The sequence below is a fragment of the Channa argus genome, chromosome 18, assembly GCF_033026475.1.
Source record: "Channa argus isolate prfri chromosome 18, Channa argus male v1.0, whole genome shotgun sequence".
Classification (NCBI taxonomy): domain Eukaryota; kingdom Metazoa; phylum Chordata; class Actinopteri; order Anabantiformes; family Channidae; genus Channa; species Channa argus.
In genome coordinates this window covers 8,842,461-8,867,145 of record NC_090214.1, presented here as the reverse complement: position 1 = coordinate 8,867,145, position 24,685 = coordinate 8,842,461, and the positions used below count along the sequence as shown (strand labels likewise).

Here is a 24,685-nt window from a genome sequence, read left to right as displayed (position 1 = left end):
AATTGGAAATCACACAACCTTATTTCAGTAGAGCCCTTGAATATAATATGAGCCCTAATTTATGCATAATATGGCCACTTTAAATTTTCCTTACCTCACGTGGGGTTCACATGACTGGACTGTGAAATGTAGAAATAGGGAATCGGATAGTATGGCTGCATCTGCTACTCAACCACCACCCACAGCACTGCAGCGTCATCAGGAAATATGCATATTGAACGCTGGTGTAAATCTGCCCAGAGTAACGGTATGGACAGGTGACCTTGTGAGGGATGCACCAAGCACACACCCCAGGAATGCGTACTTGAACACTTCATGCATGGATGAATATACAGTACACATGGCACAGTCACACACTCAGTCACGTGTACACTGTTATGCATACAGTCATGGTATCGCACACAAGCGTGTATAAATAGTCAGTTCCTAATCATATTTCTTACTGCATAATCACACATTTTTTAAAGAAAGACACTTGGTCATAAAATTGGCATTTTTCCAACCATTAAAACACTCAACTGGGTATCTTATTTTCATTCGTAATGACCCTCCCTCACCACTGGGGTCCTAGCTGGAAGGAATCAGGTTCAGCCACACAAAGACAAACAACCACATGTCATTTATTTCTATCAGCAAGGTATGATATTGTTCACAGCGGGAAGACACCGTTCTTTGTATTGCCTATATGATTTTACTTTAGAACCCTGGTAATGAATAATATACAGGAGTGGGAAAAATATTATCATGTCCCTATTATTAACTGATTTATTTTTGCAGCACCAGGATCATTAAACGAAGATATGCTAGGGCTGTGCACCCCAGTGGGTGTATATATGGCACAGATTTTGGCCCAAGAACAATTGAAATGTGTTTTATGAATAAGTAAAAAATGGATAATACCTCTGTGCAGGATGGTTTTTGTGATATTCTTCTGTTTAATACAAGAGCTGTGATACATTCATGGAGATAAATGATGTATAGCGTGAACTCCTACTCCCCATCCCCTTACTGTACAGTCTCATTATATTGTAACCCCAGGCCAGCTTCTTCAGTTCTATGATTCCGCCGTGTACATGTTTGTTTGTTTCTGTATACATGTATCTTTGCATGCCATATATGAGTGTGTACATAAGGGAATTAAAAAAACGAAAAGGACAAACATAAGTTAGTTAGTTAATTAGTATCATCCACAACTGTCTAACTTGTCTTTTTGTAAGTATAAATGCTCATATTTTTTTACTTATTCTACACCCTAACCCAGTATTACGCAACTCTGTTTTTGGTCTGTTTTTTATGCACAAGGGGGTGTGAACAAAAAGCATTTGTTTTAGCTGATGTATTTCTGGATAGGAGATCTCAGGTAAATAAGACCAGGGTCCCAGCAGCACAGTGGGGATATGTCTTGGTTTTGATTAACGTTCACATGTAGCTAGGACCCCTTAAGAAAGGCAACGGCTCAGGAAGACAGGGGTATTGATAAATTCACCCAGCCACTATGCACATAGTATATAGTCTAGTAGAGTAAAGCATTTAGATCTACGCCACACACAGAACAAACATACATGGACAAAGCATGTTATTCACAGCATACAGTAGCTCATGTCTGACACTTTTAGTCTCACTGATTTTGATTGCTACTGAACTTTATTTAACAATAAAATCAGTACTCCTCAGGGTCCAATTTAGCATGTAAACTTAAGCACTCTATAATGTGTTTTCAGTATTCCAAGCATTGCAGTTTGCACAGCATGTAAAACCTGTAGGAGTCCAATAACAATCAAACAATTGTTTGTATTTCTCAGTGATGAAAAGACAACTGCGTTTATAATGAGAAAACTTTGCATTAGCACTTGCACAGATGTCTGATGTCATCAAAGACTGATTGTTATATGTCCTGCTGGTTGCCCTGATGTTCGCATACTGTTCTGGCGCCTCATTAGTAGTCTGATAATGACACAGTTAATCAAATAATGCTTGTTAAAATGATACACACTATACATTTTGTTTTTATATACAACAGATATCTTTTTTTAAATGTATTTATTATTTTACTATCATATTAAATCATATCGTATTTAAATATACAAAATACACAATGTATTTTGTTTTGTTAAAATGTACTATTACTAGACTTCACTCATGTTTACAAATGGAAAATTCTCCATTTGCATAAATAAAAGGACCAGTGTGCTGCCAAAGATGTAATGCGTACAGTGATTCTTGGTTTCCAATTTAAACCATGCATGCAAATTTACCAAATTAAGCAACAGACGATTCCTAAAGGTCTATAGAAGAAGTTAAAACTCTTAGTTTTGGTTCTAGGATAACTGCTATCCATCATAGGAAACAGTTTTCATAGTTAACTATGATTTCAGGCGAACGGCCAAACAAAAGTTGGCGGCAAACCATTTGGGACATTTTGTCGATGGGAGGGGGCATCCACCAGCTTGTCCCTGACATCTGCACAATATGCCAAATTACAGCCTTTTTTTTTCTTCAAAATGAAATAAAAATTGTTGTTGAAATATTGTGTAGTTGTTTTGGGTTTTGTTTTCCCCACAGAAAACCAGCATTTCATTGATAAGAAAAACTAATTTATTTCAGGTGTATCTGCTTAATTGTGCTAATTAGTAAATCATTTTCTGAAGATTTTCTTTAAAACCATTTTAATTTTGTTATTTTTTTAATCCATGAATTTGTGTGTGTGCTGTATTTTCCATGAAAATAATAATCTGATTTTCTAAGTTAAAATAGAGAGACTGATGTATAATCAAATATGACACAAGCTTTAGAATCTGCACCTTAATATTTGCCTTAGGCTGGTAATTATCATTTTTGGAAATCTATCTTTGACAGAACAGAAAGTACATATCCAGTGTATTTAGTGTCAGCGAAACAAAATCCAGATATTCAGCAGTTATATTCATTGCACCAGTGGGTGTGCATAAGGCCATCTGCATACATTTGCTTGTTAATGTCTGGGCATATAGACATACTGCACAAAAGAAGGGTTTTCTCACTTTAAGTCATGTAGAAGAGAGGTTGGATGTCATACACATTTGTTAGTTTCTCACAATCATGAAAAACTATTTCAGAAAATCCCCTAAAACTATACAATTTTAATGTGTGTGTTAACTTTAGATGTAAAATGATAATTTACTCAGACAGCAAACTTACAACTACCCCACACAACATTTCAGTGGAACAAAGTGGACCTGACTTTGAAGCTGCTTACTTGCAGACAGGAAATTTCTGCTGTATTGACACATGTTTTCCATTCTGATCATAAGGTTGCACTCTAAAGCAGGTCTCAGCCATATTGAATCAATATTAGAGGAGCAGAGCCCTTGTTCTATGTGTTTATAGATCTGTGCCTTCTGCTGGAGTTTGCTTCCTCTGCACATTCTGATCATTGTCTGTCTGCTGGCGACGTGACTGGAGAACTGCAATTTATGCTGCCTTTATTTATAGTCTAGGGATTTGAGAATCTGGTTCAGTTTTTTTACAGGTTGTGTTCTTCCGAATGTGTTTTAAAAAAAACTTTGTAGAGTCTAATTAATATTAAATATGAAATTAAATTAAATATTATTTAATATTTTCTAATTTAGGCTTTCTCAACATGCAAGTCTGGAATAGATTGAGTTCTTTTAAAATCTCATTATCTGACAATATAATCATTAAAATAGAAAATCTAAAATTGTATACAGCTAGTATCAGACTCAAAACTCGTGCAAATCAAAATACTTTTGTACAGCGATGCATAGACATCTCAAGGTTTATGCAATATACCTTGTAGAAAAGAGAGCACAAGAAGGTTTTTTTAGTGTATTCATGTATAAAAAATGAATAATCAAATACGTTTTGACACTGGGCTCCGGGGATCTAGAGATAATACAAGAATTTAGGCTTCATCTTAAGCTGCTTATCATTGATTTGCGTAATGAAATTACCACTGAGCAATTTCCCTCACACACACAACCTGAGGCTTTTAAGGCCCATTGGGCATATTGGTTGTTTTGGCCAAGTCAATAATTTACCTTTAAAACTGTGCATCATTAAAAACAGAAAAGTATGTGTAGAGTTAAATTTCATAATATGTATCAACACTTGGTTCAGCGTGATTCAGTATTCCTAACCAACTGTAAGTTGAGTGAAGTTACTGCCGCACTCATTTCCAACGTGTGTCCTCTTGACATTGGACAACAAGCACAACAAAACAATTAAAACAAGAAAATTGTATTCTGCCGTGTGAAATAACTCATAACGATGGCAGTGTATTGGGAATAAAAGATAGATCGGCTGAAAAAACCCATGTTACTTGCAAAGAAAACAATTTGGGATTAAACATGTTTTGAGTGACACACTCACTGAGGTGTGTCTCAAATCTTGTGACAGTCTTGTGACAAATATGAAAAAGTAGAAAAGACACGACTCATGACTAATAATGTTGCAGAGTTACTATTCACAACTATACCGTGGGACACAAAGTGGGAATGTATTTTTAAACAAAACTCCTACTGTGCTGTAAGAGGGTGGGTTGTTTTTGTAAAATAGGCATTGTATTTTGAAATAGGATTGTGTAAAAAAGGTATATTATATCATTTCCCATTGATTGCAGACCCTGAATTTAATCAAATCAAAATCAAATTGTGACCTACTTTTGTGCACCAGCGAACATCAGAACCTTGGGCGTAGAGAATTAATATAAGTTAATATCGTGACAAAGCTTGTGGTTTACATCCCTAGTGTACACCCATGTGTACACAGCCATGCTTGTTTCACTTGATAGAACGAAGCTATTAAGCTGCATTTTTTTTCTGTTAAAAGAGCAAGACACAACAATTGTGAGTCTAAACAACTCATTGCTAATTCAGAGCATTCTATATCTGATAGGTGAAAGACAAGCTATCTTGCAAGCATGCGTTCCCACTACCTAACTCAGTCAGTCGCCAATCTTCTCCAAACCCAGACAAAGCCTCACCTCTTGACATATGCTACAGGTCCATCAGTCTTGATCAGCAGATATGCAGTCCACTCAGCTTTGCAGTAACTGCATGTGTGTGTTTGTGTGTGTGTGTGTGTGTGTGTGTGTGTGTGCTGTCTGGAAACTCTTTCCACTCAACACCCCTGCCTTTCCTTCCTAAGAAACTGACTCAGCAGCCACTGTCAGGTCTGCTTAATTTTGTCATGGTTGACTTTCTGCTACCTGGAGTCTCATCTGCCGGAGCCCCTTAATCCACTTGTCACTCAAAACAACAAAAAGCTAAGAAGATGCTCCTTGAATTCAGTGGAGCACTGGTGGAGGTATGGGAGAGTTCGATTGTAGGCTTTTGTGCAGGTTTGCATGTACAGGTCTTTTCCAATTATGTAATAAACAAATACAAAAAGAAACAAATCTCATAAAAGTGTATGTAATATTAGAAAGTGTAAGGGTTAAAGGTTTCAAACAACACTTATTTGGTGTTACTTTTTTTGCATTTTGCAAATTATAATAATAATAATAATAATAATACATCATGTAATTTACTGTATATGGCCTAGTTTGAATGCACAATCTTAGGAGGAGCTACTGTATGTGTCTATATGTGTCTGCATGTACAAACTGTATGGTACTTTCTAACACTTCTAACACAAATTAGAGTCTCAGTTAGGTGTTTCTTCTTCTATCAAATGCAGTCAAGACATTTAATTGGTTCATTAAATGCACTGAAAAATGCAATGAATTAGTGTTACTATTGCCAGATGAGCCAGCAAGCTGAGCCCTGAGCTTGTACTTTTGTGGAAATTGGCAGTCCAGAGGATATCTGGTGATGTAGAGAGAAGAGTTAAGTTCAAATTAGTTTTCATGGAGCTCAGTAGTCTGAGTGTCCAGGATGCCTGCACTCCTGCCGAGCTCCACTGCAAAAATCAGTTGGTTTGAGCACCAGCAATAACAAATAAAAAATATTTGGTGTTTAGTGCATGAAAGATGATTAATAATCTTTTCAGAGTGGACCAGTAACTGCATCTTGTCTGAGTTAACCATCTATATATACATTCTATCATGTATAAAATAGTAGGATATAAATCCTGCAAACAGTGCAGTTAGGGATAAAATATGTCACTGTAACCAGGTTGTCCTTGATCTTTGATCAGACTTTATTGACATTATTTACATATTCATATAAAATGTGTTTGATGCTAATAATACACAGGGTGTTAAAAATACCAGCATCTCATTCTGCACCATTTTATTGATATAATAGATCTCCCAGCTGCAAGATCTGCAGTGTCAAATTACATTAGGCAGAATGCAACATGTCAAAAAGCTTTGCTGCTCCTAAATGAATGAATTTAAAATTGGACATCAGCTTATTTTTTCCTTACCGATTTATACATTTCCCATATCTTGGGGTATTTACTTTGTAACTGAGGTTCACAGTTGTGATTCCAAAAGCCCAAAATCTCTGAGGCAGAAGTTAGAATTGAGTATTAAAGCTGGGATCCTCTTTTTCTGTTGCAGGATGAAAGTCTATATGGTCATAGGACATTCCAATTTCTCTGTGGTGCAGCCCATTTTCACATCTGCAATCTGCTTTGCGGTAAGGATTGTGTTGATTGTGTGATTGCAGACCCATGGAAGACCAGAAAAGTCTCAATAATTATGATCACTAGGGCTTGAAATTAACACTCGCTAACTCACACAGTGTAGGTAAAATTTGGCTTTGGCAGGTAACACATTTCTACCTGGAGCTTTGTTTGCTTGTTTTTCAGAGGTTTTCAGACTGTTTCCATATAAACAAATATATTTTATGACAGTTTCAAATATTTATGTGTAATGTCTTTTATCCGTTTTTTTTTTTCCAGAACAAAATAAAAGGACTTTTAAAATTATCTGTCAGCAGCCTCACAACACTTTTTGAAGATTCAAATTCATAGATTAATGTCGTATAAGAGGGGATGTGAGGTTTTTAACAAAGCTTGAAAGGTTTTTTTAACAGACACATTTCTCTCAAAGAAGTAGATCATCAAGCCAATTTAATATAATACTGTTAATATTATTACAAATACAATTAGTCATTTAGCAGATGCTTTTATCCAAAGACACTTACAACTAAAGTAGCACACACCAGGGGGAACTCGGGGTTCAGTGTCTTGCCAAAGTAATATACACTTCAACATTAGGGTTTCATCAGTCTTGATCGATGCATCAACAGTATATAGTAACCAACAATTGATGTTATCAACGCGTTAAAAACTCATATTTGTTTTGACACACTCATGCCAGCCATAGTTGTATGCATTTCTATTGAAGCACTTGTTCCTTGAAACGAGACAATCGGCGCAGGTAACACAGCACCTTAGCAGCATGTAAGACAAATGTGCAAACACATACAGTAGTCTCCCATCAGAAATAAGTTGTGGGTATGGAAGTGTTGTGAGTTTATTAAAATGATGGTCAGGCAGACAGAGCCTATGTAATTTGCACAAACAACACTAGGAGCTGGAAGAATCGGTGTTGATTGTAGTGCTGTGGAGCCGAGACACAATCACAGCAGACGGCTGGACATCTTGCACAACAGGGGCCTTTGTGACTGTGACCTACTATTTTATTGACACCCACTGGGATGTGAAGACTTATGTTCTTCAGACACGTGTTTTGAGTGACACACAAATTCTGCGACAATCTTAAGAGAAACATGTGAGCAGTGGAATATGCCTGACAAATAGCATGCACCTTTGACTGACTGATAATGTCAGCAACATGGCACTGCTATTTCCCAGTAACTGTGAAAAATTTTGTTATTTGTATTCAAACAGCCCTTAATACTTAAAGCAAAGCACAGTGGAAAACCTAATTCCCCCCCCTTGGGCTGCATGTTTGAGTTAATATGAGTTAATAAAACTGTAATTGATTGTGGGAAATATTATTTTATGTTGATCGCAGGCCCCTGAATTAAATTGTCATATACCTAAATGTATCAGCAATCATCACATTGCTCGCTCAGAGGATCGATACACGATCTTCTAGTGGCGAGCAATTTACACCCCTATTTAACATGTAGCCAGAAGAAACAGGGAATCAAACCACTGATTCTGGGATTTGTCGATGACTGCTCTGACAGTTGAGTTACAGCAGCCCATTAAGCAAAAGCCACCTTTTTATTAATACAGACAATTCACTGAGGAGGAATCATTTTGTGTTTTCTTTTTGTATTTCTTATTAAAAGAATCCTAAAAATTAAAATGGTATCTTTAAAAAAAAAAGGAGGAGAGTGATAAAGCTGAACCTTAATCCAAGCTGGAACAGCTTCCTCCTCCCATTTGTACTGTACATAAAACAAGACCGAGTACTTGGACTAATTACTGAAACGTAGTCACAAGGGCTGGATTTTTCCACAACTCTGGCCTATTTGGTTTTAGTTGGAGTTATTTACATTTTACAATTGCTCTCTAGCCCACCCTCCTCACTGTCCCTGGGTAAATGAGCATGCGAATGACTGCAATTACTGTAGAAAGTAGACAGCGGTCTCCACACAGTTCAGAAATCTAATGGCCCAAACAGCTGATATTGTAACTACGGGTATCTTAGTCAGGTGAATATGCTCACAGGAAACAATTGTGAGATTTTGCGTATGAAAACGAATCTTTACTATCCTAGATTAGAACATACAGTATGTATCTGTAAGCACTCTTTGTATTTCTGTTTCATTCATTTCTATTATACACCATCTGTTTCTAGGGAAAATAAAAGTAAGGTGTTTATTTGAGTGTCAAAGCAGATGGTTCACATGAGCTATAATTCGCTATATGTATCAGAACTTAAACAGTTTTTGTCATGTCATTTTCACTAACCTTGATGGCATTGGTGGAAATCTGGATCTCATGCAGTTTCCTCATTGTGCCGTCACGGTCAATGAAGTATGATGAGGCCAACTGATGAAGGGCTTCAACGTTCTGGGTAGCGTTGGCGAGCTTTCTGTCCAGTTTGTTTTTGGCGAGGTACATAGTCAGTGCCTCCTCTCCTACAGGTTGCACAAAGTGATGGAAATAGGTTAGAAACTTAAAAAAAACTGACATTTAAATAAGATGTAAGGGTTAATATCAAATATAAATTTATGTCTTCACTGAAAGAAAGATCTTCAGATAAGGTGCACTGAATAAACAATGTTCATGTGCTGCATATACAGTATCTTCAGTTATGAGAGTTGTCCAATTTAGGTTTATCTCAGCAGCCAGTGGAGCTGTTAACATAAAAGATAAGTCAGAGGTCTGAATACCAAGGCAAGCAGATTTAGCTTGAGAAACCAGATGCCCCAGTTTTCCAGGAATGGTCTTCATATTTGCCACTTTATCCCCAGCTGGCACCATCCCCGGAGATGTCCCCGGATTTACCCCTATTGGGATGGCATTATTTCCATGTGAGGTCCAGTGATATAGAATTTTTGTCTCAATAGCATATGAATTTCATCCTGTTGAGAACAAATATCACATCCTGTCTCTTCCAGCTACTCTAGGAAGGGGAAAAACAAATGGAAAATAAACATACAAACAGAAAATACCATTACCGATTGCAGAGATATAATTAGTGCTAAGCAAATTTGAAAATAGGGATAAGTACAGAAGCTGCTCCAGCTGGTGTTAAAACCGTGTGGATCCACCTTGAGGAGGATTTTACCTGTTTATCTCTGTGACACGTTTCTAGATTATCACACCTCCACTGATTTTCTCCCCGTCTGGATGACTGACTATAACTACTAATGTGAATTGTTGAATCACATTACTGACCCTGTCTGGTGATACTGAACCTGCCTAGAGAAGTGTTAAATAATTTTTTAAAATTCATCTTTCTTATCAAAAATGCTTTGGATAATCAGCAACAAAACTTACACTGCAAGTTGTTTCATAAATCTATCACTTTGCACACAATAAGCCTGCAGCTACTGTTTGAAAAGAACAGATGTAGACAGTTTCTCATCTGAGGAATGAAAACGAAACACAAAACATGACCCTCATCTTTTTTTGTGTTTGTGTGTGTGTGTATTGTAATGTTAACTTTGAATGTCCACAAGAAAATAAGGGAGGATCACATTTATACTGAACCACTGACCTTTTAGTAAACGTGTGTAGTGGGGAAGAATGTCAACACTTGGAATATAATGCATGAACACTTACAGAGCATCAAACAATCGTTCTGGTTAGCATGTGATGTTTGTTTGTTGACATTCTATAAATGATTGAGCTGCTCATTCTCAACACATATTTTTCCAGCTTTCATTTCTACAAGCCGAAACAGATGCAGAAAAAAACAAACATCAATTTGCTTCCACAAACTCGCCTTCGAAGATTACCGTTGAAATGGCAAACCAACATGCCTGGAACCCGTTCAAGAGCATGTCACATATGTTCAGGCTTTCAGTGCTGCGAATGGTTATTTGGCCCCAAGTGATGCATTGGAATTGGCCACTTAACTTGTGGTGACCGTGACTAGGGGAGGGTAAAAGTCAGGGCCAATGTCTCATGCCTGGTTAGAGTACAAGCATTGAGGGGGTGAGGCCCCCTTCGCTGACGCTGCAATACTCTCTCTCCCTCAGGGGCTAGCAAAGTTACTTACACACACTTGACTTACACTGCTGCACAAGAATAATGGTCCCACATTAAGCCCTGGATCTGCCCTTTTTTTTTATCTCTATTGTAACTTAGTGTGGCATAAAAGAGGTCTTCTGTACATAAATAGTTTGTGGTTATTGCTTCAGGTCAGGCAAAATCATTACCTCTGTGGCTTTAAAAAAATCATTTGTGTGCACCTTTGTGTAAGTAATGCATTGTGGTACATTATTACAGGGCACCTCACTGGCACACTGCCAGAATTAATCAGCTCATGCAGAGCTTATGTGTTTACAGCTGAGTGGTATTTAAAAACAAAGTACTGTTTCACCTCAAAGTTACTAAGTCTGTGTGCAAAGGCATCTACGGCAGTACAGCATATACAGAACGTGTATACAGTATTATACAATATTATGTGTGTGTTAGAAGGACTTTATGGCATCGTCAAGATATACCGATTTATAGTGCAGAAGATGATAATGGATGTTTTTCTTTATACTCTATTCAGATTCACAAAATCCATACAGTAAAATGAATTAAAACTTGTTTGCTATTTATTTCTTCATGACTTAAGGCTGTTTCCTTTTGGGAAATTTGATGAACAGAGCAGATTGTTGCACATTTAGACTAAATGTACTGTATATATATGATAACATTGGGACACATGGCTCTACTTAACACGATCCATGTACTTAACAAACTGCAGTAGAGAAGTGTATAATCCAGTTGGGGTATTACATGGATGTTTCCTTATGTTAATTGAGAAAGCATGTGTTAAACTTCATAAATCAATACTTTCTTCCTAGGGACAGGTGCGTAGGCTTTCTACTTGAAAACATGACATACACTGAACAAAATGCATAAAACTAAGCACAATACATTCAACCAATCTTCTACTTAACTCTTACTAGACTGTCTCTGTTTTATACAGAAGATATTCTCTCTATGCTGTTGCTTTGAAATATCCATGCTCTCAATGCCCAACTATGCCCTGTATTTTGTGTGTGGGCAGCAGAAGAGCAACAACAAAAAACCTCCAAGTATGATGTGATATGGCAGAAGGTAGCAGTCTTGACAGCTTTCACTGGGTAGTCTTCCACTACAACCCATGGCACAGCCAGTGTTCTGCATATGAACTCTAGCCTCAGGCTTCAGTGACCACAAGTCATTTCAATAAAGCTACTGCTGCCTCTTCAGCACTGAATGCATAAGACTGTTGCATTGCAAAGGTTTCCAATCCATTCAAGTGTTATGTATTTACTAAAAAATAAGAGGGCAAATAAGTCTTTAGGGCTGAAAAACATCCTTAAAAATGAATGACAGAAAACACAATGCACTCTTAACCAATTCAACTAACGTGGGTTTAAGCAGAGGAAAACAGTTCTCTATCTGATGTATAGTAACCAGTAGCAAATGGTATTTTGTCACATTAGGTTGGTGTTGCTTTGTAAATAATATTACTGCATTTGTAGATTCACTTGATGTCTCTTTGAGTCTTACAATCTCAGAATATACAGTATTGCAGTTTACCATCTAATATCATTACTTGTAGCCAGGAGTACAAGCACATGTAGTACCGAAGTAGTACTTAGGTGTAGTATTACCACCTTATTGCTTCTGTCTTCTTAAATGATGCCTATAAATCTATGCAAACACCAACAGAATTCACAGTGAAATAACAGCTCTCTTTCTGAAAGTTGAAAACTTGCTTTCAACATATGAGCGAGTGTAAATTTACATTTACATTTACATAAATGACAGCTTTGGTGAAATGGGTCCCTAAATCTGTCCACCCTTTTTTTCTTATAAGATCAAGAGCATTGCTTTCTTAAGCATTTATATAAAACCATTATTCAAAATTCTAAAGCCGTAGACATATACAGTAGAAAGGTTTGGATTTGTCAATAAACATATTTCAGCAACAGTATTGTTGTCAGTGGCTGCAGGCAAATCACAGATGTTAATCATCTATGTAAAACTGCTTTGGATGCATCTTCAGTTTTAAGATCAGAAAATAAGTCAAATGCTGAAACACCAATTCACAGAGTGGGGTCGCCTGCTCTGAAACCTGTTTGCTCTGTTAAAGCGTAACTTCTCTCTCTCTCTCTCTCACACACACACACACACACACTACAGGTCACAGACTGCATGTTAATATACATATCCCTTGATGCCTTGCTTGAAACATCCACATATGCCAGAAACCCGACTTGAGGTGTTACAAGGTAGTTAAATGTTCAGACAGGAAAAAAGCAGCAGGTAATTGATAATTATTTTCCCAAACGTCTTCCCCGCCGTCAGTCATCAGAGTTAAGAGAAAGTGACAGCGTTGCTCTCTTAAATGTCCGTTAGAATGGAGCTTAGCCTGTCATTACTATAGTACCTTATTTCCACTTACCATACCTGATTTTCTTCTTCCAGCAACTAGAGTATGGAATAAAAGTATGGTCCACTGTTGTACTATTGTTTTTATCACTATAATTGTCCGACTATTTCTAGTAATCCCGAAGCTTGTTTTATATGTTTAGAAAATCTAACAAACTGTAAGTGACTCATTATTTCACTATCTTTCAGATACCACAAAAAGTGTTTTGTTTTCTCTATTCTGCACTATAAACATAGATACAATGAACCACTGTAGTAGGCACAGGTAAACAGGCCTCACAGGTCACCACTTATGCATTCATCTATTCCACCTACTCTGGCTGTGTGGCCAATAAAGTTGGGCTAAAGTGAAGCATTGCTCTAGCACTTGTAGTGGTCAAAACTCTGCAGGGTACCTTTAACTGTGTGGAACCATATTGACATATTTAATGGGTCAATTTGTTTTTCCCTTACAACTATAATTTTTTGGTATTCTTGCATTATGAGTTATTGGTATGAATACACATTAAACACTGTGCATATGTCATTAAACTATATATGTAAGCTAGACAATAAGTGTATAAAGTGTATAAATGTCAAGTCAATTCAGCCAAAACTACTTTGCTGTGTAATAGGCACTTAAAAATACTTGCATACTAAAAGGGAGCAACAGATTGGGGGAATCTGACTGAGAGTTAAAGTGTAATGTGGCTATTATTGATGTTTCTAGTGCTCAGTTGGTGGTATTGCACTCAGTCTAGTAGTGATATGGCAGTTTACATATTAGATCCCTACAATAATGTGCAGATACTTGCCTTCCACTACCAGTAGGCTCATAATAGTAAAACGAAGTACACATGCCAGGCGCCATAACAATCGTAATGCACTGACCATTTCTATTCAGTTCAACCTCTAATGGGGCTTTTTACACTTGACTATACTAATTTAAGTTACCTAGGAGAAGGAGAATTCACTCCTTTTCTCTCAAGGGTATAATGACTCTTGAGAGCATAGAGAGTAGGGGGCTAAAGAGAGAATAAGCTGCTCCTTATTATTTTATTACTAGCCTGGTGGGCACATTTATTGGTTCATATAACTGTGTGCTTTAATAGGCAACCCGAGGCTGAGATAAGAGTATATCGGCACCTGACGTGAAACAAGATGGCCTCAAGGTTAAAGATACAGTAGTATGGTGATGATGCAAAGGTGAGAGGAGCAAGATGTTCAGGAATTACCGAAAGCTAATGAGAGAAAGCTAAGGTCGAAACAGATTTAATCAAATAACCCATCTTAACACGTTGAGATCCAAACGTGGATGTATAGTGTAAGGCTGAGAAGAGTTTTATAAGGTTTAATTTTGATAGATTGATCTACAAACATCATTCTACACAACTGGAGCAACTACTTGGCAATGTTTCTTGCATATAATTATATAATAGAGGGTTTAAGCTAAAGAGCAGATTATCTTACTGATTATATCTTTAAAATGCAATTGGCAAAGTAATCACAGTTAGCTGGCTTCACGAATCCCTTAGAGCTTGAGATAAGATAAGAGATTCAGGGGAGAAGTGATTTATATTTAGACTTGGACAGCAGGGGTGCCTAGCTTTTATTTTGGGAAACACATCCAAAATACTGAAATCATCCATTAGAGGCATTTATTTTGTGGACCACACTGAGGTTTTGGGAACTAAATTCGATTTCAATTTTTAATTTTATTTATTTTTTTGCCCACAGTTGTGGGATTTTGTTTGGTGGTTTGTTGCTGCAAAAAATACTAGCTTTAGAAACAAAATAAAATATCACCAGTGTTCTGTTGTTGCACATATGAAAGTGCTTGTTCTCTATACAGTCAGGTCAGCGACTTGGATTTTTGGCCATTGAAAAAAAAAAACCTGACCTAAAAAATGCAAATCCGGCATTGAAACAAAAAAATGTTACGTTGATAAAAGTATTCACTAAAACATAAAACACACGTTTTAGAAAAAACTCTAAGCTTGAAGGCCAACACTTAAATTTTAAACCGCTTACTCAAATTATCTCATTTTATTTTTTTAAAAATAATACTAAGAAGAGGAAGAAACACAGTTACAAAGTGCTTCACAATATATGAAATAAAATAAAAAAATAGCAAAGTAATTAAACTATAAAACTCTGCAATAAAACAACTGTACATACAATTTTGCCATATACAGTATTCCAATCACTGTTTGGGTTACTTGTGCTGTGAATGTAATTTTTAAACCCTTGTTCATCCAGGAAGCTGATCCAGAAGAATATTTAATTGAAATGTTTTCTTCTGTACAAAGTCAACCTCTCTTTTAAAGTAACTTTACTTTTGGTTGTTTTCTCTCAAAAGTATTTTTACTCCATAACAATGTATATGCCCAAATTAAGAGGTACTGAAAAGGAAATATTTGTACCAAAACAAAAAAGTAGTGAGTTCTGCAAATTTGAAGGACAGCTTCCAGCTGGTAGCCACAGCTTGATTCCACAATTTTTTATAATGTGAGGATTCAAACTATTTGTGTGATGTTACAGTGTGTTTAGCATTTCTGCTTATCAAATGTTCCCACACGCTTTCAGTGGGAGTGAGGTGAGCTGATGGTGGGAATCAGATAGTCCTGCTATAGCTTTGATGCAAGTTTTGATTCACTGTCCTGCTGGAAAATCCACTTAAACCAGACAAGATGAAAAACCTTTGTGATATCAAGCTGTACATAGTCCTCTTAGGTCAGTCTTGCACAAGTCACCAAACACAGTCAGCTGACAAATGCAGCATATGAACATATCTAAATGTTTATTCTGCTGCAATAAAGCTACAATATGCAACTTTTGGAACTCAATTAATCCATCTAGGGCTGGAAAAACTGACATTGTGTCAAAGCCTGTGCTGTCTCTTAGAGGCAGGCAAGGTCCACTTTTGTGTTACCATGTAATGCACAGGTTTTGAACTTCAGTTAATGTTCAGAATAACCTACACGTTTTCATCCCACGGTGTCAGCTATTGATATTCCTAAGGCGTCAAATTGTCCCCCTTTAGCGTATCTTATTAACGCACAGGTAGCCTTCCTTAATATAGTAACTACGTGAAGCACGTTGTGAAACAATCATAAATAAAGTGCACAGTGTCTCGCACTAGAGTCGAAACCCAGTCTAGCGTGGAAAAGCCCCGTGTCTTGCTGTATCATCCACCACACTGTCCAACTCCCGAGGAGAGGTTTTCTCTTCATATTTTACGTCATTGATGTACGTGTCACTGAACCGCCGGGGTTTCCAATTAAATAGACCGATAGCTCGGAGAGTCAATCACCAAAGCAAACGTGTACCTTAAGCGTCAGCATGTAACGCAGAAGGGACTGTACCAAGTGGTGCTTTTTTAATGCCACGGGAATGAGAATAACAAGCTTCACTCAAAAAGCGTTAGAAGTGTATATCTTCACACTGCCGCATTGATATTTCACGAGTCTCTGTCATAGGAGGTGTCAACAGCATCTCTTTACATAAAAATAAGTTACAGGGCACATCTAAACTAATAAAAAGGAATTACATACTGTACACTTGCTTTAATTTTGATAAGTTCACACAAATCTTGTTTGTAGAAATGTTTTTCTAAATGTTTAGACTTGATTTGCCTTTATTTTTGAACTGCTATGCAGGGTTTTCATTTTCCATTTAGGTTCAGCAGTTACTATTGTGTCTCAGTAATGTTTGATAAAATGTTGTAGTGGGTCTAATGATCTCGCACTGTAGTCAGTCAAAGATTATCCTTACATTTCCTTGGTTGAAAGTTATTTGCTTTGTGAGGTTGTACCCAGTATGCTCTCTTGTGTTGAAGTTGCAATTTTGCTGTGGGAGAGTTTTTTCCAACACCCTGGAGAAAAACGCGACCCCAAACTGCTTCACTGAGCTGTTTTGACATTGTTGAAAACAAGCTGATGAATAATCTAGGACACCATGATGTTTCAGTTTCGGTGTATAATCATATGGGGTCATTGATTTGTGATATTTATGTGTACAAATGAATAAATACATATTTATTCATTAACTTGTTGAAATTAATCCATTTTCATTTATAGTGCACTGCATGTGTTATCTGGATTTTGTAATTATCAATTCAATAAAAACAAATAAAAATGTTAATTTATATTTATGTTTAATTGATAAATGCCACATTAAACATTCATATCAATAATTTTCATTTTAGTTCCTAATGCCACCTTTAAATACAAGTCTCTGTATCTGTTTACTGAAGGAGCCTCATCAAACCTATTCATTAAACATGTGAGCAAACCATGTGTAAAAAGCATTTAAAACAAAGTGTAAAAACCGCTAATCAAGCATGGTAGTAAGAAAATTGAACAAGTGAACCTCTCTTACCTCCCAGCGTGGCTGAGATGAGAATATGCGTTCCATATTTCTTAATGATGGTGTCTATAAACTGCTGAGTAGTGGGTCTACGGCCCAGCAAACGTACGCTGCGCTGGAACTCAGGCATGAGTGGCACGGGGTTCCGGATCAGATCCCTTCGCTCAATCGCTGTGTTCCTCACCTTCCAACGTGCAAATTCCCTGATAATCAGAGGAAAAAACAAGTGCTTATAGAACAGTAACTTTTGTAACTGTACATGCAAATACACATATGAGGAATGCCTGCATCAATTAAAGCGTGGTAACATGTTGTTTAGCCAGACTCAGTCTTACCAAAGACTTACAAAAAATAGTGTAGGAGTATTATATATCACACACACACACACAAACACTGACATTAAAGTAAGTGTTAGACCATTTAAGCATATACCTAATAAGTCTAGCAAAAAAGAAGATTTGTATTCCCCTGTGTCCATCTATTTACAAAAAAATTGCATTTGCATTGGACTTTCATAAAGGTTCTGTAAGGTTCTGTAAGTGTTTTTATTGAATTAAGGTAATTTTCTCTTTATTCAAGCTGACTTGAATCTCACTAAACCAACATGAATTATTATAACCAATAATATCACCTGTGCATAACGATTTAACTTTTGTTATGTTCGACTGCCTTTGAAAATGTTCTGTAATTCATACCATATTGTAGATATGAAGATTCTGCAAAGGCTGTCCATGATGTTTGCTTCTATAGCCAGTGTGACACACATTAAGGGAACCTTTCCACAGACAGTCATTACAGGCAAATCTGTTACTCTGAGTGTTACAGAAAAACCAAATTACTCCACCCTAAGGATAGAAAATGGCAGGTTTTCTTCAGCTTTTTTAAATGGAAAACGCTCTGTTGCGGAGTCTAGTGACTAGCATATTGAGGAACTGACATTCAGCATCATGGAGGTATGTTTCTTTGTGTTGTGACATTGTCACTATGGAGAGTTGCAAAGGTATTTAGATTTGGCTAATGCTGTAAAACAAGCCTTCCGTACATGGAACTCAGGCCCTTCTGCTGTTAAAGGCATAGCCAAATAGAGTTTCCTATTTATTGCTCAACTCTAAATATGGAATTTTATTGCTAATTGAATCAAAAGCTGTGAATTTTACCATCTGTTCTTTCTGTTGATTGTGAAATGTTTCTATTTTCCATATGGATTATGCATATTCTCAAATATCTAAAATACATATGTGTGCATAGATGTGTGAGACGTGCTCACATTTTCACATAAAATGTGTGAGCATGCAGACTGACGAACAAATTCAGATAGCAGGGATATCAAGAAGTCTGTACTGTTCAGAAATGAAACATAAAAAACACATTTTATTCTATAGAGGGGGTAAAATTTCCTAATTACTAAAAGATAGTTTTAAATGCACTTACTTATAATTCAATTTATATTGAATTCACATACATCTAATGGCGCAGGCTTTAGTATACAGTATGACTGATGAGTCTAATTACAGGAAGCATGTGACTTAAAGTGCAACAAACCCATCAAACCAAGCATAAACATCATCATCACAATAACCTAACCCTAAAACCCTAATCTAATTACAATATGAGCTCTGTTCAATAAATGCATATGAAGGCAATATTAAACCAACCAACTGAGTGGGATAAACACACCCACACACTCCACAATTCAAATCAACCATGTTTAGATGATTTGAGTTGTTCTTGGAGCTTTCTGGATATTAAATTTTAATCCTACTAAAATATTCAATCAGTCTTGAAGAAAACTAATGGAGGTTCCCTTGCAGTCCACTTCACAAAAATACAGAACTGTAACAACACAATAAGGAGAGTGGAAATAGGATTTTGCTGTTCTTGACATCATTATAAGACTTTTGTTGACATACATATGTCTACAAGAATTCCTGTGACCCATTTCAACATTCTAACAATGTTTCAGGACATACAGTAATTGGCTGTAATTATATTATATAAGTTTTTTTGTTTAGTTTTTTCAATTACTAGAGCTTTGGTCCTCATACATTACTAAAGTGGCTTCAAAATGTGCAGAAAAACTGTATTCAAAACATAAAAAAAGAATTAAGAGGCTCAGTAGGAGTTGCTACTAAGTTGCTTCAGCCAACACAACATGCACCTGCTGTTTGTAAAGATTTAAGGCATTAAGGCAGAGCCTACAGAACTATTACCACCCTGTAAAAATATGTTTTTTGTTTAAGCAACGTGAATAGAAAAGTTTGAACTAAACAACAAATTGCCGTGCTTTATAACTTCATTCGATGCTTCACTTTGTGAAGTGTTTTCCTCACCAGCCCTCAAGGGCTTCTGATAATAATTTAGCCATGAATAGGTGGCTCCCCTCACATTGATCGGTTACTTAGTATGAATTCTCTGACACACAGTCAGCGATGTGTCGGTCCGCCTGGGCATGGCTCGACAGCAGCACTTTATAATGCTCTGTTCAGCAATCTATTTGGCATTAAAACTTTTATGCTGTTCTGCCAGAGAGTTGTTACATAATCTTACACATTTTGAAAGTAGTTATCCTGACAACTCTTTAAAAAGAAAGGTGATACTGCACATTTAGTACTACTAAGTAAGTGAATGAAGGAATGAGTTAATGAATGCTTGCATTTTGAGAATACAGACTTCCACAACTCACTCCAGAATGTTTGCTTTGGATTTTCACAGACTATACTTTCTGCCCATATACTCAGCAAATGCTTTGTGACAGATCTGCAGAATTCTTCCTTTTAAGAACTTTGCAAATCCTAAATATTGCAATGACACAAGTGCTCATCTAGCAGGACAGGGCTCACCACTCATACAAGTACATGCAGATTCAGCTTCCACTCCTGTTCCATGACTTAGAATTATAAAAGGTGCACATTGCTGATACTCATAAAATCTGGAGCAAACATTCAAGCCAAGAGAACTGTGGGAGACTTTAAGATTTGCAGCAGATGTACCACAGTTTCTCTCTTTTCATTCTCTGCCCAACTCTGCATCCCCCTCCACTCCTATCTGCCTCGCTTAGATATCAATTCATTTTCATTGAATCTTCCTCATTGCTCCGTCACCACCAATTACAATATAAAACTTTATATGGCAGCCATATGTACTTGGACCTTTCTGCCCCATATTAGGCATGCCAGCAGATGGAACCTGTGAGATGATTCAGTGCTTTACTTCATAGCTCCAAGACCTATTTAATGACCTATCAAAGGAAGTTAAGAGGAGATAAATGGGATTGCAGCAGCATAGGAGGAAAATGGGAACATAGGTGATTATTGCTTTATGGTGTTCAAGTAACTTGTGTGGGAGGGTAGGTACTGTTCATTACATTTGCCTTTGTGGTAGTGTCTTTGGCCTACAGAAAATAGGGTATGCGTGATACAGATAATTCATTTATTAATACTTACTGTAAACGACACTGACATCCTTAATATTTTTTGAAGCATGGAGCCTTATGTTGAGTCTTTATGCATGGGTAATTTGCACTCCTAGATCCCACACAGATTCATCTACTCTAAAGCAACTTTTTGGCATTTTCAACAAAGTCTTTGCTTGATGATGGAATTTTTTTTTTCTTTGAAGAATCAGCTAAAGTCGGTTAATTCCCCAGAGCCTCATTGAGACCACCTTTTTATCCGACTACCTTCCAATGTTTGTCTCAGCCTAGTGTAGTCAAGTAAACATAAACAGTGGTTGCTAGGAAATACATTATTGTGATCATAAGCCAACTCTTCATTTCACAGAAATAGATCAGAATGAGAATGTTTTCAATCATTTGCTCTAATGAATCTGCTGGATGGTCTAGCATGCCTGTTTCTATTTTAGAGTTTAATCAAGAAAAAGCCTGAAGAAAACCAATGTTTGGAGCACATTGATTGTGAAGAAATGTGTTTATTGTTATTTTGTTTTCCATTTCATATTCATCTATCACTCTATACCTGGCTTAGTTGTTAGACAGCACATGGAAGACAAATATTAAACTGGATGGTAGAATACATCAGGGCAAGCAGCAGGAAGTCAAAAAAAGTCTGTCAAAGACTTTCAACGTCTGACAAATAAAGCCAGTAAAAGTGGCTTTGATTTACTTTGAATTCATTGCATGCAATACAGCAGGCCTGTTTCCTAAAAACTATGCTTTTATACACCTACACTGCAAATGCAAATACGTATTTCAAGGAATGTAATCACAATCGACTTACAAATTCTATCCATGAGGATATGCTGACAAATAATATAAATGGTAAATATACCAGAGCATATTATCAAAGTGTCTGATCTTGCAGTAAAGCATGTGCTTTGGTTGATAGCTGTGTTATTAAAAATGTTTCAGTTGCGTTCTGACATTCAGCACTTGGTTAAGGTTAGAGAACAACTATGGTTTGGCCAACGAAAAAAATTATGTTTTAAGAAAACATAATTTTTATAAAGAAAATCACAGACTGTTTCTAATCGTGACCAAATTATTTTTGCAATTCATAAACAAGAAAGCAGAGTGTATAAAAATTAAACTGTAAATGAATGTATTTACACATTTCTGCTAGTATCCCATTTTTATTATTTTCGAATAATTGATGCTTACGAAGGGTGTAACGATTCCTTCATTGCATCAGTGCATGGGCTGTAAATGATGCAAACTCAAACAGAAAGAATTGCCTACTGCCTACATCAACGCAGATGATTCAGAGAAACCTATGCAGGTTAAATGTTTATAGCGACATCATCCTCATTGTTTACTGTTCACTCTCCTGACTCTCTAACACAGTTGTATTACAATATTGCAAACTAAGTATTTCCTACTCATGCTGCTTCACATTAAAAGCCCTCAACTGAGAAACAAGGGATGATATTTGATACTGAAGTTTGCACTGACTGCCACAGTATATGGACCCTCTACTCTATTTCCTGCAACACAAGACAATCTGTGTTTTGTTTTGTTTAAAAGAATAAAAAGAGTTCCCATAACTCATAGCTGAATATCCAAATTACTTCCAGAGTATGAATTGAAAAGGGACTCGCCTCTGATGTTACCGTTGCTAGAAGTTAGTTTGTGATTGGTTGCAGACAGATGCAGCTGTATCTGTGAGTTTCCGATCCGTGTCGGTCAATCTGTACACGCCAAATATACAGCACGTACATATCTGTAAAAACGATATATGAAGTATAATTTTGTAATGCATTATAGGCTAATTGTCAGATTATATACCCTTTACAGAATTTGCCTAAATGTTTATGTGTTTATATTTGTGTTTTCTTTAAGCACAGTGGATGCAAAGTGTGACTATGACATGTCAATACAGCCTCCAGGCAGATGTTGACTCCTTCTATTAGAATTGGACAGTACTGACATCCAGTGAATACTCCCTACAGCACTGACAGGGGTAGGAAACGACCATCATACAGTGTGTCACTGCAGGCACTTTGTTGATCCTGACGTTAGAGCCCAGATTAAGAAAAAGAGATCATGACAGACATTCAAAGTGGAAGTGTAGCAGCGCAGAGCAAGGAGAGGCACAATTTTGTTGAAAGTAAATCTCTAATTAATGGAGAGGGAAACTAGCTCGGCAGGACCCAGAGACAACACATTCTTGGGTGCCACAACAGTGACACATGAGAAAACAATAAAATCTGGACGTCAGTGAATTACAGAAGTTGTCATACTACTGTAGCTTCATGTTTACCTCTGTCCTCTTCTCAAACTGTATCAAAGTCTTTAGTCAAATACTATACATATTCATAAGGATACGATGCTCAGTTACAGCTTGACCTTTGACAGCCTGTGGTGAAAATCCCGAATACATGACAAAAGGCCTGTGTCATTTTCTCTTCACATGAAGCAAACATCAACAATTTACTATAAAACAGACCAAATGAAAATCTTCCATCTAGTGATAAACATCTTAGTGTCATCAAACCCACCCTGACTTTGTAAAAGACGAAATACTGTCATAAAGGTGTGGCATTAAGCATTTTACAAGGAAGATATGAAAGATGCAGCGCCTGTAGACGAAAAATGCCAGAACAAAAACAGTCCAAAATAAATCTTAGATGTTTTTTTTTTTCGGGGGGGCTCATCTCCCTAAGTGACTGCAGGCACCTGGCACTGTAATTTTTAATGATAAATCCCAATAGTGTTAATGAAGCAGAGATTTGTAGATATTTACTGCTCATCTGTCCTAGATGTACAGTACATGAAATTTATCTTTAAAATGCAACATAATTATCAAAGCTTTTTACTTTTTTAGTATCTCTTCATGTTCTGTACATCAAGTATACTTGTGAATGTTATAAAGATGCATAGATGTAGATGAGGTGATGATTCAACTGTGTTGTAATTTTCGAAACTGCACTGATACAGTATTTCACACTGATTTACATACTGCAATATTTGATGGGAATTATGCAATAGTCTGTCTACCCCAGACTAAATTCCATTTAGTACACTTTAACATTTTTAATGTCTTTAGTTTCATATAAAATGTAGCCACCTTTGATAAGTAGTAAAATGGCCAAACTGCACACATATGCATCAAATCGTAAATAATGTATTAGGGGAAATCACATCAGTTTGCTGTTTACTGACATTTTGACAGAGTGAGCCAGGACTGTAGTATCTGTTTGTCATTGTTCCAACAGTGTTGGTTACACAGCACTAATCAATACCACATCTTGAATAAGCAAACTTGAAATCTGTTAGATGAACGCTCTGATGTGACTTACTAAAGATTAATGTGATTATATATAATTATAAACATCTGCCTGTGCAAAAAGGGTCTTTTTTTGGTTTTTAGCCTCAGAGTTTTAATGTATAAATAAAGATGCAATATTCATAATGCTAAAGATCTTACTAAATACAACAATGTAATATTTATCCAAACTTTTGCCATATGTTTAATTTAGAGATACATTATTGTGCAAAACCCTCAAATGCAATAAGGGTTAACCATACTTCGCAGTTTCTCCAATCTTCCCGTTCACTCTAGAGTCATGGAGTTCTGCACACCACACAGTACATGTTTCATATCTGGTGAGTAAGTCAGTTTTGCTATTCTTGCTCATATTCCCATGAAACATTCTTGAATTTAAAAGAATACTAAATAAGAGAAAAGCTTATGCTTACTCAGTAAATGGCTACCATTTACTGCATAAACATGGCATGGCATGAATTTGGCATGGAACAAAAGAAGATTTAAGGAAACAGAAGGGCAACTATGGACATGATGTTCTATGACATTTGATAAATTATGCTACACTAAAAATTAAAGTTTCATTTAGTAATGGGAAGACAGCAGAAATTAAAAGTCTTTTAGTACACAAATTAAACAAATCAATT

At 36.6% G+C, this 24,685-nt stretch overlaps 1 protein-coding gene across 5 annotated transcripts in view; it reads right to left on the bottom strand.

Moving 5' to 3' along the window:
• The window catches only part of brinp1 (bone morphogenetic protein/retinoic acid inducible neural-specific 1), a 104,858-nt gene that overhangs the window by 40,735 nt on the left and 39,438 nt on the right, over positions 1–24,685 (bottom strand). For 4 of the 5 annotated variants that reach the window (XR_010911603.1, XM_067484509.1, XM_067484508.1 and 1 more), the window contains 2 exons: positions 17,332–17,522; positions 8,836–9,005 (listed from right to left, as the gene is read on the bottom strand). Coding sequence is in view for 4 of the 5 variants with exons in the window: in XM_067484509.1 (XP_067340610.1) it covers positions 8,836–9,005; positions 17,332–17,522 (361 nt within the window). In the remaining variant the exon portion in view is untranslated. The remainder of the gene's footprint in view (positions 1–8,835; positions 9,006–17,331; positions 17,523–24,685) is intronic. The other variant, XM_067484510.1, reaches the window with a different exon arrangement.